This window comes from Tachypleus tridentatus, chromosome 2, assembly GCF_004210375.1.
Source record: "Tachypleus tridentatus isolate NWPU-2018 chromosome 2, ASM421037v1, whole genome shotgun sequence".
In the NCBI taxonomy this organism is placed as follows: Eukaryota; Metazoa; Arthropoda; class Merostomata; order Xiphosura; family Limulidae; genus Tachypleus; species Tachypleus tridentatus.
Genome location: NC_134826.1, coordinates 86,353,980 through 86,381,798, shown reverse-complemented (window position 1 = coordinate 86,381,798; position 27,819 = coordinate 86,353,980). Strand labels below are relative to the sequence as shown.

At 34.6% G+C, this 27,819-nt stretch overlaps 2 protein-coding genes and 1 long non-coding RNA gene across 5 annotated transcripts in view; 2 read left to right on the top strand and 1 right to left on the bottom strand.

The window, feature by feature from the left end:
* Window positions 1–27,819, top strand: part of LOC143244407 (cysteine protease ATG4B-like) — a 150,306-nt gene that overhangs the window by 21,178 nt on the left and 101,309 nt on the right. The window contains exon 6 of one of the 2 annotated variants that reach the window (XR_013025058.1): window positions 1,913–2,901. The exons of the other annotated variant lie outside the window; for it this stretch is intronic. The gene's annotated coding sequence lies outside the window, so the exon portion shown is untranslated. Of the gene's footprint in view, window positions 1–1,912; window positions 2,902–27,819 lie in introns of those variants that run through there. 2 annotated transcript variants of the gene reach the window in all.
* LOC143244408 (uncharacterized) lies at window positions 629–26,105 on the bottom strand. 2 transcript variants are annotated; one of them, XR_013025062.1, is made up of 5 exons: window positions 26,006–26,066; window positions 21,845–21,923; window positions 19,869–19,967; window positions 18,591–18,662; window positions 629–1,317 (listed from the first exon to the last, which is right to left on the bottom strand). It is a non-coding gene; the product is annotated as an uncharacterized LOC143244408 (long non-coding RNA). The 2 variants fall into 2 exon arrangements; XR_013025061.1 differs by lacking the exon at window positions 21,845–21,923 and having other exon boundaries at window positions 635–1,317; window positions 26,006–26,105.
* Window positions 9,521–11,817, top strand: LOC143244406 (uncharacterized). Its single transcript, XM_076489000.1, has one exon. The coding sequence runs from the start codon at window positions 10,164–10,166 to the stop codon at window positions 11,091–11,093; it is 930 nt and encodes a 309-aa protein (XP_076345115.1). The 5' UTR covers window positions 9,521–10,163; the 3' UTR covers window positions 11,094–11,817.

Below are 27,819 nucleotides of genomic sequence, written 5' to 3'. Positions count from 1 at the left end.
AATAAACCAATGCAAAAGAACCCCTTTATACCTATATTAATATATAATCAAACATCTAAGCATGCCCTCTACATTTCTACACGTAATTACACAACTGCCTTCAAACATGTCAGCTATCGGTCAGTTACTTCTTTCTTTTTTTGTGAACCTGATGATGACCAAAAAAGGTCGAAACGTTGTTCGCTCCACTATATAGTTTTCTCTACCCATACCAGCCATTTTTACATATACATTTTTCTCAACAAGTGGGTGTTCTCGTCATCATGGATATTGTCTATTTTGTAAAGATTCTTTTGTCTTTAATCAGGGGTTTCATTCTCCTCAGGGGACTCGGCAGATAGCCCAATGTGGCTTTGCTATAAGACGACACACATTATTTTGTCTTCAAAGGCATCAGAACTGTCCTTTTAAATCAAGTACTATTCATCAGGAATTTTTTTCTGCATTTTGAAGTGTAAGGTTTTGTAGATTAACTACAATGACGGTAATATTATTGGTTGATCCAAGCACGTAGGCTTGCATTACTAGTTGTTTATCTCCAAAATAAGGCTTGTTAAAGTTGCTGATAATTAAAGAAACAGCTTCCATTTGATGATGAGAAACCCACTTGAAATAAAATGTATCTCAGAACTGCTGGTATAGGTATTAACACTATTATGTATAAGGGGAGAACAATTTCGACCTTCGTAAGTCATCTTCATGCGCGAAAATTCAAAACAAACAAATAATCGAAACATCGTCAAAGTAAAGTATAGAAAGTTTTGATTGAGAGGTATCAATTTATTCTTTATTATCATTTACATAAATTTTTCTTCTCACGTAACAAAATTCATTTAGAAATTATAATAGCTTCATACTGATGTCAAGTGAGAATTTCAAAAAATATGAATAATGTAAGAAAAAGTTTTTGGAAATTCAATCAAGTAAATTACAAAGTCTACTAAGTCTATCGTATGATATGTTACATAGAACAAATTAATACAGAATAATGGAGGTGTATTTTAGGATTTTATTTGTGTTAATTATTTTTGCTGTTCAAACACAAAGTTCGGTCTTTGAAAAAGAAGTTTCACTTCGTAAAGATGTGAAAACTGTAAATCTGTGCATCCATCAAGGAGAGAATGCAGTAGCGTCTTGTTTTCCCGTCGACTACAAATAAACCCACTCAATAACTAATTTTAGCTACAGTCGGACAGGCAGGAGATGCAAGATTGGATTTATAGGAAACAACATGAGAGTACAGAAGGATCCAGGAGATCTTTTAATGGAAAATGTTCAATCTTCCGATAGGGGTCACTACAAGAGCAAAGCTATATTCTGAAAAGAAAAGTCAGGGATACGAACTAAGCACGAAATAATTGTTACTTGTCTATTAAAAGGTAAACTATTTGAAGTGAGAATTCTCAGTTTCATTCGAATCCTTAGCTTTCACTTAGAAAATAATTTTCATTAACAGAGTATTCTAATTAACGGGAATTTAGGGTTATCATTAATTTAAATGGCTCATCATGGCCAGGTCGTTAGGGTGCAGGACTCGTAATATAAGGGTCGCGGGTTTTAAACACCAAACGTGTTCACTTGTTTAGTTCTAGGAGCGTTCTAACATGACGGTCGTTTCTAGTATTCATTGGTAAAAAGTATCCCGATAGGTGTTAATGACTAGTTGCCTTCCCTATAGTCTTAAACTATTAAATTTATACAATAAGAGATTATTACGCCTCATAAAGAAGTATACGTATAGTGAGAGACTGTGAGGTTATACACATGGACTAAACTAAGAACCACTTGAAAGCTAATCTATGTATATTTAAGTACATCGCATTGATCTTTTGTTTGTTTGAAGTTAGTCATAAAGCAACACAATGGGTTATCTGTGCTCTGTTAATCACAGGTATCGAATCTCTGTTTATAGCACGATAAGTCTGCATACATACAACTGAGCCACTGGAGCGTATGAAGATATCGCCCGTGTTTAGCAACACTCGGCAGTTCGATCAACAGAAGAAACCGTAAAGCATAACATTAATCAACGACTTTACCATCACAGCAGTTGGATCTACAGACATTGAATATGCCAATAAAACTCTTCTAATTTCGAAAAGCCACCAAACTAAAAATATTCAACAAACGCTGTTCCATCTTGTAGCTTTGTTTCATTAAGATAACGACATTAACCATTAATCTATAACTAATGTATTATAAATTGATTTTGTAGTTTTTTATGTTGAACGTATTTCTGTTACGTTTCATTTCACAAAAACAATAACAGCTTTTGTTACACTCTGTAGACTATCTTCTTAGCGTGTTTGTTTGTTCGTTATTTAATTTTTCGCAAAGTTACACGAGGGCTATCTGCACTAACCGCTCCTAATTTAGGAGGGAAGGCACTAGTCATCACCACCCACCACCAACTCTTGGGCTACTCCTTTCCTAACTAATAGTTAGATTGACCGTGAATTAAAAATTCTCCCATGGGTGAAAGAGCGAGCATGAGGATTCGAACCCGTGACCCTCATATTACGAGTCGAACACCTTAACCCCCTGGCCATGCCACGCCGGCTACTATGGAAATCCGGAATTATTTTGAGTAACTTTTAATTTACTGTTATAAGTGTTTCTAATTTTTTGGTGCAGTAATACTGGAAACAATAATGTTAAAATGGTCAAGATAAAATACACTGAGTTTTAATGAAGTAAAATAAGTGTGAGATATGAAGACTGTTCTTCTTTTAAAATAAACATTTTAAATAGATATAATTATCATAAGTAGATAATATCTACTAAACATTAGGGATAAATACTAACATTTCACACAAGTTTAAAAACATTATTCTTCTGACACAGAACAAATTGATTGTTTGTTTTCAAAGCTATACAAGCGCTATTTGCTCTAGCCGGCCCTAATTTAGCAGTGCAAAAATAAAAGGAAGGCAGCTAGTCATCACCGCCATCTCTTGCTCTATTTTTTTTACTAATGAATAGTGGTATTGACTGTCACGTTTTAACGTGCCATGTGTGACGGTGATTCAGACTCGCGACCCTCAGATTAACGATTCGAGTGCACTAACAAATCGATAGGAAACCACTGGTTTCATAGTGTAGATTTATTCCAACAGGTTTAAAAAAATTATTTTTTCAATACAATAAGCTTCTTTTGTCTTTCTGCGAACTTTAGTTTTGAAATAGGTTTTAATGTCGATATTAATTGCGTCACTAATAGAACATCTGGGTTATTTAAAGTGTTGGGCAATAGGGACATTTTTTGTTGTAGTTACTGTTAGTAGAAATGTTATGGTTGTTGAAACGCTGTCCAAGAGTCGTTTGGGACTGTCCTACATACTGGTGATTGTATCTTTTACATTATATGAACTAAATAGTGTTTACGGGTTGTGCAAGAAACTTCTTTAGAAATTGTACAATGTATTTGGTCGATCGTTTTACTAGTTAAAGAAGGTTTTTTGCAAGGACGACAAAGTTTCTTTGATAAGATGTAATTCATTTTTACATGGAAAAGGAAATCCTGAAGGCTTAACCTTCTCTCGTATATCTTAGTACACGCTGTTTCCAGACGTTGTTGATGAGAAAATAACAATATCCGAACTTTTAAACTCATGCAAATAACTTAGCTTTCGTTTTGGATGCAGTTTTGTCTTCATAGAAGTCTTGAAACTACACAAACGTGTATTTTAGATGTTGTTGCGACAATTCTTTTAAATTTAGTTAGTAACGTTTGAAATGTAACTTTGATATACGTGTTCAGGTGTAAAAAGATCATTTAAGTTAGAAAATATATTATTAAATAATGTATACTCTTCAAAAAAAGAAACGCAAAAGGGATATTTTTGTTATTTTAAAGAGAAATATATGTAATAACGTTACAAGCTCAGAGTATGTGATGCTACACGTGTTAAGACACCGATTGTCAGACCAAAATGACAATAAAAGTTGTGCACTTTGAAAACGGAGGAAAACATCGGATTATTCGCCAAAACGCATGCGTGTCCAACAAATTTGTTTGAGAGATCTGCATGTTCTGCAAGTGCAACATGTGCAAAATCCTTATAAAAGTGACGTGTTCTCGGTTTCCATAGCTCAGTGTTAAGCCACCGACACGCAATACAGTTACGCTAAGACTGACTGAAGCACAACGCAACAACGCCATTGGTCCCTTGGAAGCAGGCGAATCTCGATCAGATGTTGCCAGAGCTGTGAATGTCCTCCCAAGCACCATCACAAGGCTATGGAATCGTCACCAACAATATGGATCAACTCGTGACCGTCCGCGATCTGGCAGACCTCGTGTGACCACGCCCGCACAAGATCGCTACATCCGGTTACGTCACCTTCGGGATAGGACCACCACTTCGACGTCTACTGCCTCAACCATACCAGGATCGGATAGGATTTCCGATCAGACCGTACGCAACCGTCTACGAGATTCTTAGGCCCCATGTGCAACCCATCATGGTGAACGTCAACGACGTTTTTCAACATCATAACGCCCGTCCTCACACAGCCCGACTCACCACTGTCTTCTTGAGACACCACAACATCAACGTTCTTCCCTGGCCCTCCAGATCACCAGATGTAAACCCCATCGAACATCTTTGGGACGAGTTAGACCGACGTATGCGACGGCGACAACCTCAACCGCAGACTCTACCTCAGCTTGCAGCAGCTTTGCAGGCTGAGTGGAGAGCCATTCCACAGGATGTGATTCGTCATCTCATCGCTTTCATGGGCAGGAAATGCCAAGCAGTTATTGATGCTCACGGGGGCATACTCGTTATTGACGTTGAGTAACGTTAAACTTCACCTAGTGAGCGTGGACTTCGCCTTTGCAGACTTTGGATGTTCAGCAGTGAATGTGCAAAGTTTCACACATGTCATACAGAACTACCCGGAATAAACTTGTTAACAATTTGTCTCATATTTTGCCTTTTGCGTTTCTTTTGTTGAAGAGTATATTGGTATAGAAAGAGAGTTAGATGCTTTCACGTGCAAGTTCAGTCCAACTTTCGTTTGTTAAAGACTCGCGGACACTAAATTTATATAACAGAAATTCTAAGCTATTTCAGTGACCTTCAAAAGTAAGTTTCGCAATCTCTATATAGATTATTTTCTATAATTCTTTGGAAGTAGTTTTTAGTCTCATGTATTATTTTTAGCTGAAAATATCCAAACTAATCAAAGATTTTGACTGGGACTATGAGGCCGACATAAGGTTGATCTACGTTGTTGAGTGGTGATGTCATATAAGCTTTCGAACTCAACACGTTTAACAAACTGATTGTTTAGATTTATAAATGCTATTGGCAATTCAAAGGAAAAACCTTATTTAAATATAAAGATTTGACTAGACACTTTGATTTATCGACATTAAAACTTAATGTCCAAATATACATCGTTTAACAACTTTCGTTTTGTTCTTTTATTTCAGTATATTTGACTCCACACAACAGCGACTTCTGTCCGCGAGGATTGATGTTAAAGGAAAACCTTTGCTCTAAATTGTGAATAACGATTTACTTTCGTTATTATTATTATTATTTATTTATATAAAAAGTAGAGAGAAAAATGTTTTTCATATAAATATAGGCTTATTACCAGTTTAAAGAGAAAACTCTCAATCAACTAGAAATGCGTTTGAAAATATCAGAACTTGCTGTTGGACTTAAATTTCACTGTCAGATTCAACACTATTGGTGTTGACTTCCACTGAATGTTTTCACACTGTTCGTCTTCACTTTCATTGGCTGTTTCAACACTGTTGGGCATCATGTATATTGTCTGTTTGAACACTGTTGGTCTTCAATTTCAATGTTTGTTTCAACACATGGTGTTCAGTTTCAGTGTCTTTTTTCAAACTTTTGGTCTTCACTTTAGCTTCTCTTTCAACACTGTTGGTCGTGAATTCAACCGACTGTTTTCACAATGTTGGTATTAACTTTCACTCTCTTTTTAAGTACTATTTGTCTTCAGTTTCACTGTTGTTCTCACACTATTGGTCTTATCTTTCACTTCTATTTTAACACTACTGGTTTTTAATTTCACTCACAGTTTTCACACTTTTGGTCTTCACTTTCACTGTTTCTTTCAACATTGTTGGTCTTCAATTTCAATGTCTGTTTCAACACTATTGTTCTTCTATTTCACTGTGTGTTTCAATACTAATGGTTTTCAATTTCACTCTGTTTCAACAGTGTAATCTTAATTTTCAGTCTACTTCAACAGTGTTGATCTTCACTTTCACTATAATTTAACAATACTGGTCATCCAGTTCACGGTATGTGTCAACAGTGTTGTTTTTACTTGCACTACGTCTTCAACTTTACTAACTTTATCAACACTATTGGTCTTTGGATTCACTGGCTGTTTGCATAGTGATAGTGTTTAATCTCACTGTATTTCAACGGTGTTGGTCTTCACTTTCAATGGTTGTTTCAGTAGTGTCGGTCTTCAATTTCACGGTCTGTTTCAAAACTGATCTTCACATTCACTGAATGTTTTAACAGTGGAGATCTTCAATTTCCCAGTCAGTTTCAGCAGTGATGGTTTTCAGTTTCAATGTCTGTTTTTGAAGAGTGTTGGTCTTTAACTTGACTGTGTGTTTCAACAGTGTCTCTTTTAACACGGCTGGTTCTCACTTTCAATTACTTTTCAATAGAGTAATTCATTAATTTCACGGTCCATTTCAACAATGTTGATCTTCACTTTCACTGAATATTTCACTATTTTAGGTTTTTAATTTCATTGTCCGTTTCACAGGTGTGGATCTTCACATTCATTTACTGATTCTTCAGTGTTTACCTTCATTTTCACTGATCGTTTTCACACTGTTACACTTCAATTTCACTGTCTCTTCAACACTGTAGATCTTCACTTTCATTAACTGTTTTGACACTGTTGTTCTTCACTTTAACTTCTGTTTAAATACTATCAGTCTTCCGTTTCGCTGTTTCCACAGTGTTAGTCATACCTTTCACTGTCTGTTTCAACACTGCTGGTCTTCGGTTCAACTGCCCGTTTGAGCACTGTTCGTATTCAATTTCGCTGACATTTTAACAATAATAAACTGAAATTTCACTCTCTGTTTCAACAGTGTTGGTCTTCACTTTCACTTCTGTTTCAACACTACTGGTCTTGAATTTCACTGACTGTTTTTATACCGTTGGTCGTCAGTTTCACAAACAGTTTCAACCCTATTGCTGTTCAGTTTCACTGACTGTTTTCACACTTTACGTCTTCATTTTTTTGGTCTGTTTCATCAATACTGTTCTTCATTTTCACTTCCATTTCAACACTATTGGTGTTGACTTCCACTGACTGTTTTCACACTATTGGTCTTCACTTTCATAAGTGGTTCAACACTGTTGGTCATCAAGTATATTGTCTGTTTGAACACTGTTGGCCTTCAACTTCACTGTTTTAACACTATTTGTCTGCAGTTTCTCTGGCTGTTTCAACACTGTTGGTATTCTATTTCACTGTCTGTTTTAATAGTACTGTTGTTCAGTTTTACTATCTATTTGTACACTGTTGGTCTTCACTATCACATATGTTTCAACACTGTTGAACTTCAGTTTCACTGACTCTTTAACACTGTTCGTCTTCACTTTCACTGACTGTCTCAACACTGCTGGTTTTCAATTTCAATGTCTGCTTCAACACTATTGGTCTTCAGTTCAACTGTCTGTTTAAACATTGTTGGTATTCAATTTCGCTGACTTTTTAACACAAATGAACTTAAATTTCACTCCCTGTTTCAACACTATTGGTCTTCACTGTTTCAACACATGATGTTCAATTTCACTGTCTGTTTTCACACTGTTGGTCTTCAACATCACTGTGTTTCAACACTACTGGTCTGCAGTTTCAATGGCTGTTTCAACTCTGTTGGTCATCAAGTTTACTGTCAGTTTCAATAGTGCTGGTCTAGTTTTACTGTTCATTTGTACACTGTTGGTCTTCACTTTCACTTCTGTTTCAACATTGTTGGTCTTCAGTTTCACTGACTCTCTAAAACTGTTGGTCTTCACTTTCACTGTTTCAGCACAGTTGGTCTTAAACTTCACTGTTTTAACAGTATTGGTCTGCAGTTTCACTGGCTGTTTCAACACTTTTGGTCTTAAACATTTGATCCTCACTTTCACTTCTGTTTAAACACTATCAGTCTTCAGTTTCGCTGTTTTCACACTGTCGGTCACACCTTTCACTGTCTATTTGAACACTACTGGTCTTCACTTCCACTGTCTGTTTAAACACTGTTGGTATTCAATTTCGCTGTCTTTGAAAGACTAATGGGCTTAAATATCACTCTGTGTTTCAACAGTGTTGGTCTTCACTTTCACTCTCTATTTTAACGCTACTGGTCTTCAATTTCACTGACGGTTTCAACACTATTGGTCTAGAGTTTCACTGTCTGTTTTCACAATCTTGATTTTCACTTTAACCTCCATTACAAGACTATTGGTGTTAACTTCCACTGTCTGTTTTCATACTATTGGTCTTCAAGTTTACTGTCTGTTTCAACACTATTTATCTTCACTTTTACTGACTGTTTTCACTTTCACTTCTGTTTCAACACTGTTGATCTTCACTTTCACTATAATTTAACACTACTGGTCCTCAATTTCACGGTATGTGTTCACAGTGTTAGTTTTCACTTGCACTGTATGTTTCAACAGTATACTTCTTCAATTTTACTAACTTTAACAACATTATTGGCATTCGCTTTCACTTACCGTTGCACAGTGTTGGTGTTGATCTCACTCTCTTCAACATTGTCGGTCTTCACTTGTTTCAGTAGAGTAGGTCTTCAATTTCACGGTCTGTTTCAAAACTGTTCTTCACTTTCACTGAATGATTCAACAGTAAAGATCTTCAATTTCACAGTCAGTTCCAGCAATGCTGATTTTCAGTTTCAATGTCTGTTTTTTGAACAGTGTTGGTCTATAACTTCACTGTGTGTTTCAACAGTGTCTCCTTTAACACAACTGGTTTTCACTTTCAATGACTGTTTCAATAGAGTAAGTCATCAATTTCACGGTCCACTTCAACAGTGTTGGTCTTCACTTTCACTAAGTATTTCACCAGTGTATGTCTTCAATTTCACTGTCTGTTTCAATGGTGTTAATCTTCCCTTTACTAAATAATTCAACATTGTAGGTCTTTTAAATTCACTCTCTGTTTGAACACTGTTGGTCTTCAATTTCACTTAATATTTCAACAGTGAAGATCTTCAATTTCACTGTCCGTTTTACCAGTATGGATCTTAGCATTCATTGACTGTTTCCCCAGCGCTTACCTTCATTTTAACTGACTGTTTTCACACTATTAGTCTTCAGATTCACTGGCTGTATCAAAACTGTTTACTTTCATTAACTGCTTTTACACTGTATGTCTTCACTGTCACTTCTTTGTAAACATTATCAAACTTCAGTTTGACAGTTTTCATACTGCTGGTCATACCTTTCAACACTACTGGTGTATAGTTCAACTGTGTTCAAATACTGTTGGTATTCAATTTCACTGCTTTGTAACACTAATGGACTTAAATTTCACTCTCCGTTTCAACAGTTTTGGTCTTCACTTTCACTCTATTTTAAAACTACTGGTCTTCAATTTCACTGACTGTTTTAAGACTATTGGTGTTCAGTTTCACTGTCTGTTTCAACACTATTAGTCAACAGTTTCACTGTCTGCTTTCACAGTCTTGTTTCTCACTTTAACTTCCATTTCAACACTGTTGGTGTTAACTTCCACTGACTGTTTTCGCACTGTTGGTCTTCACGTTCACTGGTTGTTTCAACAAAGTTGGCCTTCAAGTTTACTGTCTGTTTCAATATAGCTGGTCTAGAATTTTACTGTCCCTTTGAACACTGTTGATCTTCACTTTCACTTCTTTTAACCATTTTTGGTTTTCAATTTCACTGACTTTAACACTGTTGGTCTTCAGTTTCACTGACTGTGTAAACACTGTTTGTTTTGAATTTCACTGTCTGCTTCGATGGTGTTAATATTCTTACATTTACGTGTGTAATATTGTGGAAAACGAACTTATCGCAGGAGAGCTAGAACCGAAGAAAGAAAAGTTGAAAGGTAAGAAAAGAAACTTTTCTTAAGAAGGTTATTTCGAGATATCTTGAATAAGTGGAACTGAGATGTTAGTTTTAAGTGCCATTACGGCACAAGAAATTAAAATTAATAGAAGGAATTCGGTGTATACCGATATTCCCGAAGGTGCCCTGCCGCACGATGTAATAAACGCAATAAAAGAAAAGTTAGGTCCCGAAGCAGTGGAGTGCCTCCAACCGTTAGGAGGTAAAAAGTTATGCTGTACGTTTTCATCGTACAACTTTACAGTCAAGGCATTGAGTATTGGGTTTTTTACCTTTAAAAGTAAAGACGACAAGTATATTCCAGCAAGTTCCAACGTTTCGATAGTCAGAATTAGGAACCTACCTCACGAAGTTCCTAATGAGTTCATTGCAAGTTCCTTAATGTGTTACGGCAAAGTGTTAAATGTGATAAGGGAAACTCACATTAACACTAAAGTCTTCAACGGTGCCAGAAGGGTGCGGATCGACATGTCGAACCCGATACCCAAGTTTTTAAACATCGGCCAATTCAGGGTAATGGCAAATTACCCAGGAATGAAGAGGCTGTGCGCTAAATGTAGAGAAGAAGACCACTTGGCGGCCGAGTGTAAAGCAATTGTGTGTCCTAAGTGCGACGAAGTCGGTCACCCACCCAGTGATTGTAAAAAAGGGTGTAAGAAATGTGGAGGAGATCACCTCCACAAGGTATGTAAAAATAAATCTTTCTCTGCAGCCCTTAATTCGGGTAAGGAGAAAGATCAAGTAGAAGAAGTCGTAAAAGATATAGTCGAGAAAGTTCTCGAAAACGAGAGTAACAACATGGAGGAGGAAGAAGAAATAGAAAAAGTTGTAGAGAAAGTGGAAAACAACATTGTAGAGAAAGCAGTTGAAAAGGTCGTAGAAAAACAAGTAACAACAAAAAAGGAAAAGCAACAAGAGACAACTAAAGATGTGAAGAAACAGGAAAACAAGACGTGGAAAAAATCAAGTTAAAACAACATCAGAAGTGCGTTCGGGAAAAGAATGGTTGATTATAAAGAAGAAGAAAAAAAAAAAAAAAACAGCCAAAGAAGTCAACAGCAAAGTAGACCTGGAATAGAGCTTATGGCCAAAGGCCTCCTACTGTCGGAGTCATCTTCTGACAGCGAGGAAGATATGAAAGAAGAATCTAGAACGAAGAGGTCAAGATGAGTGGCATCGTCGGACAAGAATATAAAAAAGTACAGAAGAAATGTAAGTAGGTAATTCCTTATGTAGTCGTAGGAGCCTCATTGTTTAATCTTAATAGTAATTAGCCCTAATTTCCTTTCCTTTCTAATCTACTTCTCACTTCAGGTTTTATTATAAAATATATTTAGTACCTTTTAATGAAACTTAAAATAATAACCTTAAATACCCAAGGTTTCCTAAAAACCTTAAAACAACGTATGGTAATTGATATGATGAAGAGTGATGGAGCTGACATTCTGGTGATAAAGGAATGTCATCTCAATAACGTTCATCAGATCAAGCAGTTTAATAAAAACCATAATGTCCTATCGTACTGGTCATTGGGAAAACCTAATGAAGCAGGCACAGGCATTATAGTAAGTAAAAATTACCCAGGTAAAGTTAAATATGTAAGGCATGATTATTATGGAAGAATAATATATATATATATAGAGCATAATAACCAGAAAATAAGATTAATTAACGTATATGCCCCAGCAGATCATACTATTACAACAGCTTTTTATAATAATCTGAAACAATACCTATATACCACAAATGAAATTATTCTAGTAGGGGATTTTAACTGTGTGTTAATCCTCTAACAGATAAAATAGGTGGTAATAGGAAAAATAGATCCCGGCTCTAATACTTTAAAAGACATTACTGAAAATTTCCAATTAAAAGACTCATGGAGACACCTGGAAAAAGATAACCAAGGTTTATCTGGAGTCATAATGGATTGGGAAGTAGATTAGATAGATTCTACGTATCTGAAGCCCTACTCCTAAAGACAAACAGAATAACAGTGAGACCAGTAGGTACTCCGAACAACTATGTGAGTGACCATAGTTGTGTTACTCTGGAATTTAATACAGGTGAAACAAAACAAAGAAGGAGGAGATGTGGGAAGCTTAACTATCTCTGTTAGAGAAAGATCACGTCATAGAGGATGTTAGAACTTTACTGACAGAGCTTTGTGACACGACAGAATACGATGCTGACTGATGGGAAGATGTAAAAACCAGAATAGCATCTAGGTTTCAACATCTCGGAAAAACGATAGCTAAAGACAACAGGAAAAACAAATACATAAAATAGAAAGACAGTTAACCACCTATCTAGATTTGTAAACGGTGACTCAAATTTTCTAGAATCAATAGAAATTTTGAGACACGAATTAGACCACTTATATTGCGAAAGACTAGAAGGACTCAAATTAAGAACAGGTATAAGAAATTTAAACAGTGAAGAAACTTTTAATAACGAATTCTATAGACAGTTCAAAAATAGATTGAATAAATCCAACATTACAGTATTAAAAAACCCAGACGGACAAACTACTACCAACCAGAAAGAAATATAAGAGATTATAGTAAAATTTTACAAAGAATTATATAAACCTAAAGTAACTGATGAGAGTAAGTGGGCAGAAGTTACAAAATTTCTTCCCTCCCTTTCATCACAAGGAAACAATCTTGGTGAGCAGTTCCAATTAGCAGAGTTCACTACTGTTATGAAACGGTTCAGCAGGAAAAAAGCTCCAGGACCGGACGAACTCCCAGTAGAGTTCTATGAACGTTTCTGGGGTATAATAGGAAAACCTTTCACAGAAATAATTAACAATAGCTTAGAAAGAAGTAAGTTACCTCCATCCTTTACGGAAGGTGTAATCAGTCTGCAGTGTAAGAAGGACTCTTTGGATCTTATAAAAGATTACAGACATAATAATAAATAATTATATAAATAATATAATTGAATTGTATAAATAATAGAATTGCAAGCGTATTGGATCAATTAATCAAATCAGCTCAAATTTCTGCAGTACCCGGAAGAGACGTACATTTTAATGTCAATATGTTCCGGGATATAATTCAAATATCTAATAGCAAAGGCACTCCTACTTGTATGATCTCACTAGATCAGGAAAAAGTCTTTGATAAAATAGATCAAATATTTCTGTTATATATTTTAAATAAATATAACTTTCCGGATAAACTAGTTAACTGGATAGAATTAATATATAAAAAGGTGACAGCGAGAATAAATATAAACGGACACTTGACATACAAGTATTGATATTGAGACAGGAGTAAGACAAGGATGTCCGCTCTCCCCAACTTTGTATGTTCTAATAATCGAAACCTTTCTTAGTAGCGTTAACGCAGACCCAGACATAACAGAAGTCCACATTCCAGGCAATTACGGCATTCAGCAAAAGTGCCTTGCACACGCTGATGATGTAACCCTGACGTTAACTACAGAAAAAGCAATAGGAAAAAGCATACTGTGATTAGAAACGTATTGTAGTGCGACTGGAGCAAAAATAAAGAAAAATCCAAAGGTTTCTGGCTGGGTAGATGGAGAATCAAAAATGACTCCCCATCCAATATCAGCTGGACAAAACAACCCATAAAAATATTAGGAATATGGCTGGGTCTATACGACCAAATAGCCCATAACTGGAGCCTCAAAGTTGCAGAAATAGAAGAAAAAATAGAAACTGGAAAGAAAACAAACTGTGTTATCAAGCTGAAGCACAGGCCGTAAAACAAGTAATTTACCCAAACATCATATATACTCTTCAAAAAAAGAAACGCAAAAGGCAAAATATGAGACAAATTGTTAACAAGTTTATTCCGGGTAGTTCTATATGACATGTGTGAAACTTTGCACATTCACTGCTGAACATCCAAAGTCTGCAAAGGCGAAGTCCACGCTCACTAGGTGAAGTTTAACGTCCCTCAACGTCAATAACGAGTATGCCCCCATGAGCATCAATAACTGCTTGGCATCTCCTGCCCATGGAAACGATGAGATGACGAATCACATCTTGTGGAATGGCTGTCCACTCAGCCTGCAAAGCTGCTGCAAGCTGAGGTAGAGTCTGCGGTTGAGGTTGTCGCCATCGCAGACGTCGGTCCAACTCGTCACAAAGATGTTCGATGGGGTTTACATCTGGTGATCTGGAAGGACAGGGAAGAACGTTGATGTTGTGGTGTCTCAAGAAGACAGTGGTGAGTCGGGCTGTGTGAGGACGGGCGTTGTCATGTTGAAAAACGTCATTGACGTTCACCATGGGGCCTAAGAATCTCGTAGACGGTTGCGTACGGTCTGATCGGAAATCCTACGCAACCCTGGTATGGGTGAGGCAGTAGACGTCGAAGTGGTGGTCCTATCCCGAATGTGACGTAACCGGATGTAGCGATCTTGTGCGGGCGTAATCACACGAGGTCTGCCAGATCGCGGACGGTCACGAGTTGATCCATATTGTTGGTGACGATTCCATAGCCTTGTGATGGTGCTTGTGAGGACATTCACAGCTCTGGCAACATCTGTTCGAGATTCGCCTGCTTCCAAGGGACCAATGGCGTTGTTGCGTTGTGCTTCAGTCAGTCTTGGCGTAACTGTATTGGGTGTCGGTGGCTTAACACTGAGCTATGTAAACCGAGAACCTGTCACTTTTATAGGGATTTTACACATGTTGCACTTGCAGAACATGCATATCTCTCAAACAAATTTATTGGACATGCATGCGTTTTGGCGAAAAATCCGATGTTTTCCTCCGTTTTCAAAGTGCACAGCTTTTATTGTCATTTTTGTCTGACAATCAATGCCTTAACACGTGTAACATCACATACTCTAAGCTTGTAACGTTATTACATATATTTCGCTATTTATTATTCATGGAAACATTTCGTTTCCTTGAAGCACCATAACAATGATAAATTCCTCTTACAGAGACACACCGAAATCTGGTGTTTCCAATTTTAAACCGATTGTATGTGATTAGTTTATGATATCCAGGCTCTCGAGAAATTGGTTTATAGACAGTTAATTTCATCAAAATTCAAATTCTAACTTTTTTCGAAGTAAGTTAATATAAACTTTTAGCTTATGGCATGGAAGGAATGGACAGCTATCCTATTGTTCTTTAGCCACATAGGCCATGAGTGGTATGATCAGAGACAAGCATATTTATAAAGAAATTCCATCGTGAAGAAAACCTTCAAATTATTTCCAATAAATAAATTTCAATAAAATATTCCATGCATGCATCACAGTCTTCAGTATGAATTTATAAAGTAAAATACTCTATTATTTACTGTTGATGAAAGCATAACAAAGAAAGTATATAAATACAAACATGGTTCATTCATATTCAAAACATGTCAAAATAATCTTCACTGCTTAATTCTAGTTCTTGACATAATGAAATCAGTTTGTTTGTTTTGAATTAACTACACAAAAGTTACTCGAGGGCTATTTGTGCTAGCTGTCCCTAATTTAGCAGTGTAAGACTAGAGGGAAGGCAGCTAATCATCACCACCCACCGCCAAGTCTTGGGCTACTATTTTACCAACGAATAGTGGGATTGACCGTCACATTATACGCCCTCACGGCTGGGAGGGCGAGCATGTTTAGCGCGACGCGGGCGCGAACCCGCGCCCCTCGCATTACGAGTCGCACGCCTTACGCGCTTGGCCATGCCAGGCCTAATCAAATCAGAAAGAGTAAAATATAAAAATAAACATCCATATTCACATATAAATTTTAAAACTATGAAAACTATATTTTATAAAACCTACAACTCCTATATGAGCACAAAAGAACTAGAGAGAAAGAAACTAATCATTAAAGGAATGTGTCTAATAGCAGAGTACTCATTTTGTCGAATAAATAATCAATACAGTTTAATGGATTATAGCCACATGAAAAGGTACCCATAAAGCCTTCTTGTGACCAACTGTTGCCAAGCAATTTGCTAATATAAAAAGCATCTCAATTTCAAGTACATTTATCGTATTCTAGTAACCTGAAGAGTCCCATTGTTAACCTCACTGTCACTGGATATAATGTGGTTGGCATATTATGATACAGTTTATTTTAACTCACAAGTTCTTATTGGACATGTTCTATCACTGGGTAGATTCTTTTGGATTACATGTTAAAATTAATGCCAAATTCATTCCACAAACACTGGTAAAGATAATTCCAAATACATAAACTTAGGCCCAACTTACACATGAATTTCTTTGGTGAATTCCATGGCTTATTGATTAAGTAACTGAACACAGTACAACAGTTCTCCCTGATAACACTGAACTCAATATCATTATTAACTTTCTAGATCTTAACACCATTATAATGATAAGTTCTATCTAGCAAACATTTAAATTAAATATAGCTTACAACACAATATAAAGTAAAAGAAATGTACTGAAAGTATAAAATGACTAATCTGTAAAATATTAAGGCATAAAATATCAATCTTTTTTTTTTTTTTACTTTCTGTTACACATGCCTGATAAACACATCTTTAATACTGGAGTCACAACAAAAGATTTTATGTAGATAAAACTTCATTGCTCAATAATAACCAGTGAGAAATACCCAACTGGTGAAACAATGCATTCAAATAATTGTAAATTAGAACAAAGACAGAATCTTAAAATAGCTTCATTCATTAATCCACTGATTTTTAGTTTATGTAAGTAACTAGAATTTGCTTATTTTACAAAATAAGCATCACATTTAAAACACAATGTTATACTCAGTGTCCTTTTAAGAAATAGGCAAAAACAAAAATCATTACAGCTGTGTTAACTCAATCATTATTTATATATAATTCAAAGAAATACTGGTATTTTTTCTGAAAAGGTTTGATAAACAATAACAATGAAATAGTTTTAGTCACTTATTTACACTAATTTATATTGCACACACACACATATATATAGCCAGTCTTGTTTTGGCTAGGTAGTTTCCATGTTATGAAATATAATACTATATACACACCATATTACTTTAAATTTAAGATGCACCCCACTTTTAAAAAAGGATTTTCAGGAAAAAATATTTCAATGATAATTAGAAAGGAGTAAATGTTTTAAGAGTTTATTAATGAATCAAAAAGGTTAATAATGTATTTAAAATGCTTACAGGTACGATTTTTGAATGACTTATTAATGGACATATCAAAAGGTTGTAACTGACCTCTCATTCCACCAGGAATTATCACCAGATCACTGGTTTTGTTCCTTAACCTACTCTTGATTTTATTGGATGGCCATGAAATGCATTCATTACAAGCATGCTCTGTTGCTTTAATAATGCACCAGGCTGGCATACACATCCCAACCACTCTTACATTAACTCTGATGTCATCCATGCATTATTTTGTGCACAAACTACTACATTTTGGCAAACATTTTCTTTTGGCAATGTTTTTCCTGTTTAATATGACATACGGTGGTAATTTATTTCCATCTGCAGTTACACATAGCATGACACCAATTCTTAACTTTTCATAACTAGTGATTTTGATTGTCACCTGTTTTTCTCCTTTGGCATTTACAGTGTAAGGTTTATCTTAAATTCAAAGTAATACAATATATATGTGTGTATCTATTGTTTAATCACAATAGTAACTCTGCAGTTTTGTTAACCCTATATAGTCTGGTGAGAACCTTTTCATGCGTCAAGTGCATACCCGTATTTGACATTTCAAAACTTAAATAAAATTTATAATTCCAAGTAGTTCCAAAAGAATTTATTCAAATATTTTGTAAACAATGTTTTTTTCTGTAGCATTCATTTTGTGTAATTCACAAAATACTGCATTTTGTTCACACTCTTTTACAACTTAAGAACAGACCACAGATCTGGGAAGTTTTTTTTAAGAATTTTTCTAAATGTTCTTTTAATTCCTAAAAATATTTCAGTTTTAAATTATATATATTTTAAAGCATGGAACTTTTGTTGTACAACCAAACACCAAGAAATCCTAGTTAAAAATAGAGGGTAATGATAACCATTAGTAAAATATTCCAATATATATAATGTGAATGAAATCCATATTCATTGAATAGGAAAGTTATGCTGATCAAGAAGAATTAACTTTGTCCATCAATATAGTTTTCCCAAGTGGTTTCTAAACTGTGTGTTACAACAATTTCACCAATACAGAATAATTAAAAACATTAAAAAAAAAAAAAACACTGCATGTAGCAGCAGGGATGTCACACAAATCAAGATAAGGGGTTGGAATATCATTAGTGAAAAATGTTTGGAAACCACTCTTGTATAGACTATACATGGAGATTGAATTAACCACTCTCTTGCTGAGATCAATTAACTTACAGAACTGTTCATACAAACTAGCTAGAAAGAGACAACTGTATGGAAAAGTAACACCAAAAATCATTTACTTATCACAAATTAAAATACAGATACAGCAAATCCTTGACTTTTATTACAAGTAGTACACTTCCAACTTACCAACTGGTGAAAAATGCTTTCTACATGTAAGCAATATTTTTGATTTAACATCATTTCTGAGTTCTTCTGAATCTGTAAAAATCCAAATAGAAGCATATAAAACCACACAAATTAGATTTATGAATTTATATCCAAAAGGACAAATTATATGCAATGCATCTATTTATATTAAAAGAATAACAGAATACACAAAGACACTATCTAAATTTCAGTTTATACACTTGCCAATAATTGCTGAAACAAGAATCTGTATAAAAAGCCCCCACTAGTACAGCGGTATATCTCCGGATTTACAAGGCTAAAATCAGGGTTCAAATCCTCTCAGTGGGCTCAGCAGATAGCCTGATATGGCTTTGCTACAAGAAAACACACAAACACACATTGTATAAAAAAAGTCTAAATATTGTGGTTTAGAGATGTTTTTTTCCAAAGATCACTGAAACTTCAATTATTTAAATTTTCAAAAATATAAAGAAGAATCAAACAAGTGAAGCCAATTTCATACTGTACTTGAATATTTTCTGGACCTTTTAGGCTCTCTATGAACAAAACTGCTGTTACATAGGAAATTATACTATATAACTAACATGGATTTATAAACAAAATATTAAATTTCTGACCAACTCAAGTTCCTAAGCCTAATTTGCCACATTAAAGATTTGGATTTCCCCAGTTATACCATAAATAAGCAATTTTGATTTTATTTTCAACTGCATGAAAGGATTAACGAGATTCCCACTGTCCCTATCTACTATCTAGCAAAACCACAGACAAGGGAACGGGCTTGGAGAAATCGTTTCTAATTAATATTTATGTTTGAAAGAGGATCACAGGAAATATGTTATATAAGAGAGATCTATATCATAGCTTTTTAATTTACTGCTCTCATAGCAGTAGCATCTTTGTATCTATAATATAACCCTTCTTGTACGCATGTTTTCAAAGTAATTTATTACAATGTTGGAAATGTATGATTTAATTTATTGTTTTACTCAAAACCTTCAGCAGTATATTTACAGAATGTAAACACTTCTCACACTCTTACATGCATGAAGTAAATAACTTCAATCAAAATTATGTGGATTTGCCCCATATTCTCATCTAAAGAAGGGGGAGGATCTTTCCCTTTTCAGCTATGCTAATCAGGATATTGACACATTTCAGTGGTAAACAGATCCTGTTTATGGCTCTGAAACCTCTGTAATATAACCTTGCACAATAATATGTTAAACACATATAATGTAACTTGAAGATTTTTTTTCAACACAATTAACTTACCATATAGTGTACTGTACTTCTTCCCTAAAATCCAGACTGGTTCTTCAGTTTAGGGAAAATCTTCAAAGTTAAATACTCCAGTTTCATAGGTCATACACACTAAAAAAACAAACAGAAGTTTTCCACTTAAGTCTCTCATATATGTTTTATCCAGAGCCAAGTGCAAAATACATGATTTAATGCTTAGCCTAATTTAAATCATAGATATAAAAAGCTGGTACACATTCTCTAATAATAATAATAATAAAAAACTTGTCACATTTTTGGTTTGTTAAGCATAAAGCTACACAACAGGCTATCTGAACTCTGCCCATTACAGATATCAAAACCCAAGTTTAAGAATAAGCTCTCAGACTTACTATTATGCTACCAGGTAGGGAATTGTTAGGTAAAAGTAACATAATAACAAGAGGAAAGATGTATTTTGCAAACTAATTAAACAGGCCATTGAAATTATAATATCATAAAGATTAGTTCTGAAAAAATACAACAAAGTTAACATTTTCCCTACCTGTAAATGTAGCTTGATAGCTAACATTTTGCATCACCAAGAGCTATTACCTTTTGTGCAACTACCATGAAATATCCTGCACATGCCACAAGCCTTTTACAATCCCCAACCCCGATGCATGTCTCTGTGTAGAGTATCAACCAACAACAATCATCATAATGCTGTAGCTCTCCACCAATAATATAGCAACATAACCTCCAGATGCAGTAATCCCCATGAGAACCAGCAAATAACAATGGACTAATTTTTGACGGAGCAAAAAAAATGCAGTAAAAGTAAGACAAAGGGGAGTAGAGGTTGGTAAATAATCATCTGAGGTACATTTTAAATTACTAACATAAGAAATGCAATATACCATTTAGTATCACTTAGAGCTAGAGTCCCACATTCAAAATGGTGGAAGAGGATAGTGCTGATCATTTATGAAGGTAAGTTCCTTTCAGAATCGGTAACAGAAAGGAAAACACTATAGGGTGCAACTCCCACAAGACTGCACGATAGGGGGGGGAGGTTAGTGAGGCAACACAGCACCTAGTGGGAGACCACATCCTTCTCAACCAGAGAATACTCCTTACACAACTTCTTTTATTTAAAATCACAGGTTACATTTACATTAGAATGATATTTACAATGAAGAGCATTGAGTAAATCTATTGTCATTGGTAATGGGTCTTAAAGGTGAGCAAAACATGAGAATGTGCAGTGTTGCTGGGGCATTAGGCCATTCTAACTTGAAGTACTTACATGTGACATATAACAACAAAAGGTGGCAGAAGGTGGCTCTCACCTACATCCTGAAGCAAATCTAAGTCTCATCTTCAAGGCCATATTTACAGAGATGTTTTTTGGTGGATAATATAATGGGTTGCCCTCTACAATGCTTCCAGTTTACACTCCAAACCAATCTACTAATTTCTTTCTAGGGGGAGATACAATTTACAAAGCAATGTCTCCATATCCACATTCCTAGAGGTTTGGAACTGGGAAAATTAAGATTTTTACCATGTTCCCCTAGAATAATAAAAAGGGAGAAGAGAATGTGTACACAAGAGAACACCACAGAGTTGGTGTGCACCACTGTTATCGAGCACAATCATCTGGGAGTGGGCCTTCACCAAGAGACAGTACAATGTGTTACTACAAGACAGAAAACGTGAGCAAGGTGTAAAGATAAGACTATGGCATTTTGTTTTGTAAAAGGTGCAAAAACAATGATGTCAATTACAGGGATATAAATGGTGAGACTTTTTTGTTTCCAAGGTTTAAAAAAAACAACATCTCAATGGTGAGCACTGAGCAGGGGCAGATAGGTCTATCTCTCTCTTCTTCTGCTTAATTATGATTTTATGTAAGTAATCCCTATGAGGCAATGTTACAAAGACAACAAGCATATGGAACAAAGCATATATATACACATAAACTACCAAGAATAAATGTTACTTGAGAAACAACACATTGCACTTACCTTCTTATGCTTGGTACCTTGGTATATATCTATATTTGGCATATGTTATTGAAAGTAGCTCAATGTAAAAGTATGGTGCCTAGAAGAAAGAAAGTGCAAAAAGAACACAAGCAGTGTAACACCAAATAAAGAAATACAATTGATTAAGGTGATTTGAAACTCAAAAAACACAGAAAAAATAATTCAAGCAGTGCCAAGGACAAAATGAGCCTATGATCATGAATTTGGACTCTGAGGGTTTACTACACATGGAAGTTATGTTGCCTTCCTATTGGTGGAGAAGTATAGAATTATCACAATGTTATAAGCTGGCATTATATTCATTCACATGTAGGAGTGGAAATCTGTTCAAAACTTAATATGTGCAAGAAATTCCATGACAGTTGTGTGAAAGATAATAGTTCTTCAAGGTGCAGAAAGGTATGCAATATTTCTGAAACAATTTTTAATAACTTGCAGCACAAAAGATAATCAGATGGTTTTTATGTTACTAATGTACTGTTATCAAAACATTCAAATCATAAATTGACTATTTCTAATTCAGTATTTCACATACTGTAAGTAACAAGGTCATTGACCCTAGTGCAAAGACAAACTTTGCTAACAAAAACAAAGTAGATTTGTGTGGACAAATGCATTAAGTAAACAGAAAAGTTATACAAAATGGAGGAAGGTTCAGCCAGTTATACAATACAATAGAAGCTATGCAAATAAATGAAAACTGAGGATAAAAATCAAATTATTTCATCCCAGTTATACTTACCTCACAAGTAGCACAATAAACCTTTGAAATAATATATTTAAAAAATATAAATTCACTCAAAAGTGCAACTAAAAACAAAATTCCAGAAACAAAATTACACTTTAGAGTAAGAACTGTTACACATAAAAATCTATAATTCATGAGTGCTATAAAATAACACGAAAATTAATCTGGAAAAAGAACAAGAAAAGAAGTTGGTATACACATTCAGAGGAATGAAAGAAAACTATTTAGTCTTTCCTGGCTTTCTCCTTTAGGAAAACCTCTTAAGGAGGGATTCTTTAACCTTTAAGCCAGTCCTACAGTTTTGTGTTATCAATCAACAGTCAACAATTCCCTTTGGCATCATTATCTGTGTTCATTCTTCTACTTCTCCACTGATTGTTTTAGTTTTTTTGCAAGAGCTAGTGGTGGCTAGTTCTGGTTCTGCTGTCTGTCAAAAACTTTGTTTCCTGCTGGAAATACAGTAGCACAATCTTTTCTTAATTATGAGAAACCCACTTGAAATAAAAATGTATCTGAGAACAGCTGGTATCAGTATTAATATTTTCATTAATAAGGAAAGAACAATGTTCTGACTTTCCTAGGTCATCTTCAGCTTAAGAAAGGGAGAGTTAGCAACATCAATCAACTAAATAGTGAGAACGACAAGGAAAAAAAAAAGGCCACCAGAGAAAGAAACTAGATAAACTAAGGTGCCAACAAACCACGTAATTAACAGATCCAACTGAAAATTAAGCAATGAAGAAATACATCTACTCAACAAAGGACTCAGCTTTGCAGTAACACCTACAAATATTCCATCCATTCAAATGAAAGCATGCCTGGAAGACCTAGCTAAAATACTGGTGATCCACTCTAGACAAACTGAAAACACCAACAAAACATTGGAAAACAATCACCAGAAAGAAGAAAACTCCAATAACAATTCCACCCACAACCAACAACCTATCTTTCCATGTAGAATTGAAAACATCTATTTCCCCAAAACACCTCAAAACTGTATCTCAAACAACCTTTTCAAAGAATTTTCACACAAAACTATCAATATAATTTCACAGAAAAGAAAACTAAAAAATAACCTTGCAACTAAAGATATTAATTTTATAAACAATTTAAAACAAGATAACAACATCAAAATTCTAAAAGCAGATTATAATAATGCCATAGTTTTAATGAACACAAATGAATAACATCTTGTGAGATACAAACAAATTTTAACTACTACAACACAAATCCAAGAAAAACACTTGGAAACCAATTACTGCTAAACAAAATACTGCTACAAATGAAAGAAAACCAACACAATCTTAGAAAATCTTTATTCTTATCTACAAAAGACTGATTCATGCACACCACAACTATACAGCACTCCCAAACCTCAGAAACCGGATTGTCCACCATGATCCATTATGTTGACCAATGAATCATTTAACTACAACCTCAGTAAATATATAGCATGGGCATTTTCTAAATAAGTAATATCAGCCAGCTCCTTTATCAAAGACTCTTTTAACTTTACATATATTCTCAATCAACTAAATCATAAAAGCCTTAAATGGCCAGTTTTGATGTAATCTCTGTCTTCACAGAAATCCCCACAACTGAAGCCTGAAAGATAGCCAAAATAACCAAAATTTGGAAAAACTTATAACAAAACACAACATTCCAGTAAACACCAAATTTATTCAAAAACCAGGTACAAAACTAAAGTCCATGTTATGTGAAAACTACACTGATAAACATAACACTAACATTATATACAAAATACAATGCAACAATTGCCACTACTTCTATATTGGAGAAACAAGCAGAAAAACGGAAACCAGATTTAAAGAACACAAAAAAACACCTTTACGTGTTTTTGAACACTGCAAATTAAATAAAACACAACAAAACCATATAAAACACCCAGATACTAAGTAAGGAAACAAATATAAACAAACACAAAATCAAAGAAGCCCTACTTATACAGCAACTAAAACCAAAATTAAACCAATATAAAGGAACATCTTTATACCTATACTAATTAATAACCTAACATCCAACTGCAACGCCGCCGACAACCCTGTACCCATTTATACTCTAGTCCCTAAAACATGTCTGGCAATGATCACTTGTAAACTCCCTCTTTCTTAAGCTGAAGATGACCAAGTAAGGTTGAAACACTGTTCTCTCCTTATCAACATAAATACCATACTAGCCATTCTGAGATACACTAACACAATCTGTTTTCTTCAATACCTTAGTATTTCCACTTCCAAAAAACACAGACTTATCATGGTGATGGTAGTGGCAATATATACTAAATTTGCAAGTGTTGGTACTTTATTCACTGTATCTGTAGATATGTGGTATACTTTTATTACATAACTGACAGTTGTACAATAGTGTCAACTATACTGCTTTCTGCTTTTTCCAAAAGAAACAGTCATTAGAGCACTGACAAGTCAACATAGTTTGTGACCTGTAAGAAAACATTGAACAGCTCATTGACACAGGCAGCGTGGCAAATACTTTCAACCATCTAGAAATGACTGGGAACATTTCTGCATTGCACATTGCATATGCATCAATGACATTTTTTGGTCTGTTGTTCGCAAGTGATTTCTACCAAACCCTAAGTTCACCTACTGCAGCTAGTGAAGTGCAGTATTATATGATTATTAGGAATGTCTTATAGTTCCAGTACATTCTATGTAACCCTTAAACAGTGGGAATGTTGTAGGTAGCAGCATCAGTTGATGATGGCTGCTGTTCAAGGGATAAATTTGTAACTATTATAGATTGTTGTTCAATGTTAAACATATTCAGAACCATATACTTTACTGATAAAAAGTTTAAGTTTCTTGATTTAATACATTGATAAGCGTAGTTTTCCAGTCCACCATCGACTCACGATGAGATGCGATCTCCATCAAGTTCATCCGTAACATCTACGAGAAACTATCCTAGAGATGGATCGTTAGTTCCAACTGATAGATAAACGATATTATATCACAATACAGGCAGACCTAACTTTCAAATGTGTTGTGCAATTTTAGTCAAGAGTGAGAAGTGGTGAGTCAGCTGTAAAGATGTTCGTTTAGTCACTCTGAGGAAAATATGTTTGCGCTTCCAGTGGGGAGAAATAACTCGATCATTGATAAGGGTAACATCAGTAATAATCTTGGTTGGAACACGCATTAATGTACAATATTCTTTAACAAATGCTACATACATCAACTGGGTGACATCCATGATAGTAACACTCACTAAACTTATAGACATTTTTTCGTTCCGTACAGAATACATCTACCCTTTAATTAAGAATTTGTTTTTCTGAACCATTCACGGTATATCTATTGTTAATCCCTTTTGATTCCCCAATAAAATCTAGCTACCGAACACTGACTGACCTGTATGTGTTATATCCACGGTTGAGGATCAGAGTGGTGTATAATGAAGGGCTAGAGTTACTCATTTATTTATATAACCGTACACGTGAAAACGTTGGTGTATATAAGGGAGAATTATCATACGTTGAAAAACATCTTGTCCTTGAATTAGATAAAGTACTATCGGAATATGTTGTTATTAGAACGGATATGTGAATAAAAACTTTAGATAAAGTACTATCGGAATATGTTGTTATCAGAACGGATATGTGAATAAAAACTTTAGATAAAGTACTATCGGAATATGTTGTTATCAGAACGGATATGTAAATAAAAATGAAGAAAACTAAGTTTTAATCATCGGTTGGTTATATACATATGTTTTAAACATATATAAACATTCAGTGACGAAATATCTTAAAATTTGAGGTTAAATATCAAAATATTTCCTGTACATCTGTTTCTGGAAAACAAAGATGTAACTTTCCTCCTGTTACTATCGATACCATCCCAGGAATTTCTTTCGAAGTACTGTTGGCATGGTGTCTTATGAATAAAGTCTGATGTTTGGTATGAGTCCCTGGCAATTATCTTTGGTTCTTCTGTGTAACAAATATAGAAAATATTCCTTCTATAATTTTAGTAGGTCAGAACACGGATAAAGGTGCAGTAATAAAACTGAGACTGTTAATGATTCTGATCTTGAGGTATTTTATCTACACCAACAATGATACTTGGCTTAATGTAGTTTTGTGCTCAACGTCAAACAAACAATCTTTATACCCTTCAAACATTACCGTCATATTCATGGACCACTTAGTAATAAATGTTCATATCTTCCTTTATTTGTATCAAAATAATATTTTTGTAAAATATCTGTAACATTTCTAAACTCAAGAAAATACAAATGATTTGGTTCTATGAACGTAAATTTTACAGCCTTCATACTTAATTTTTCCACACCAACAATTCTCTGAAAAACATTGTTTTATTGGTTTCTTCAAGATTTTCAAATAGTATCTCTATTTATAAAACCTGAGATGATAGAGTTTGAGTTTTATCTATAATTTCTACTTGTTATAACACCCTATCGATTTAAAAAATCAGCTGAAATCTACAGATATTGACCTTCTGTAGAAATGTTAGAGTAATCTACAATACAATAGGTACAGCAATGATGATCATTTAATTATGCAAATCCTTTATCACAATTCGAGCAATACAAACTTAAGCCAAGTGAACCCTTCAACGTACTTTTGATCGTGCCTATGAGAAGAACAAATAACAGAAAAACACCCAGACTGATCTTCATTAGAACGAGAACCTTTGACCCTTGATATATACCCAAAAAACGTCTATTATAAAATAATCATAAAACATGTAAAAAGAATTTAATTACATAAAAATATTTTCCCCTTCTTTACCCTACATAATGAAATAACTTGTTATTGTCTCTTTTTTTAACTTGTAAGTTTCCTTATATGTTAATAGCTGAGGGTGAATGCAGTGAAATCTAAACTGTAAACTAGCTTGTCTCTCTGGCTTCTCCATTTTACTACAACTAGTGGATAGTGAGTTTAATTCATACACAAAAATAACAAATATACATATGAATTCAAGCTTCATAAAACATAAAAATATTAATAAAGGATAAATATGCTCACAAACTCAAAATCACTTTTCGTATCACATTGCAGAAGTAGATAATGTTTGTTACATAACCTTCCTAAATATTGCAAAATCAATTGACCAATCTGTGTAACATGCTGACTTTATATAAATAGACTTGACCTTCAATCTCTAGTTATATATTTATACCATATAAATCTGAGAAC

What these genes read in the sequence shown, in the direction of transcription:
- LOC143244406 (XM_076489000.1), top strand. Translation starts at nt 10,164, where the DNA reads ATGTTAGTTTTAAGTGCCATTACGGCACAAGAAATTAAAATTAATAGA.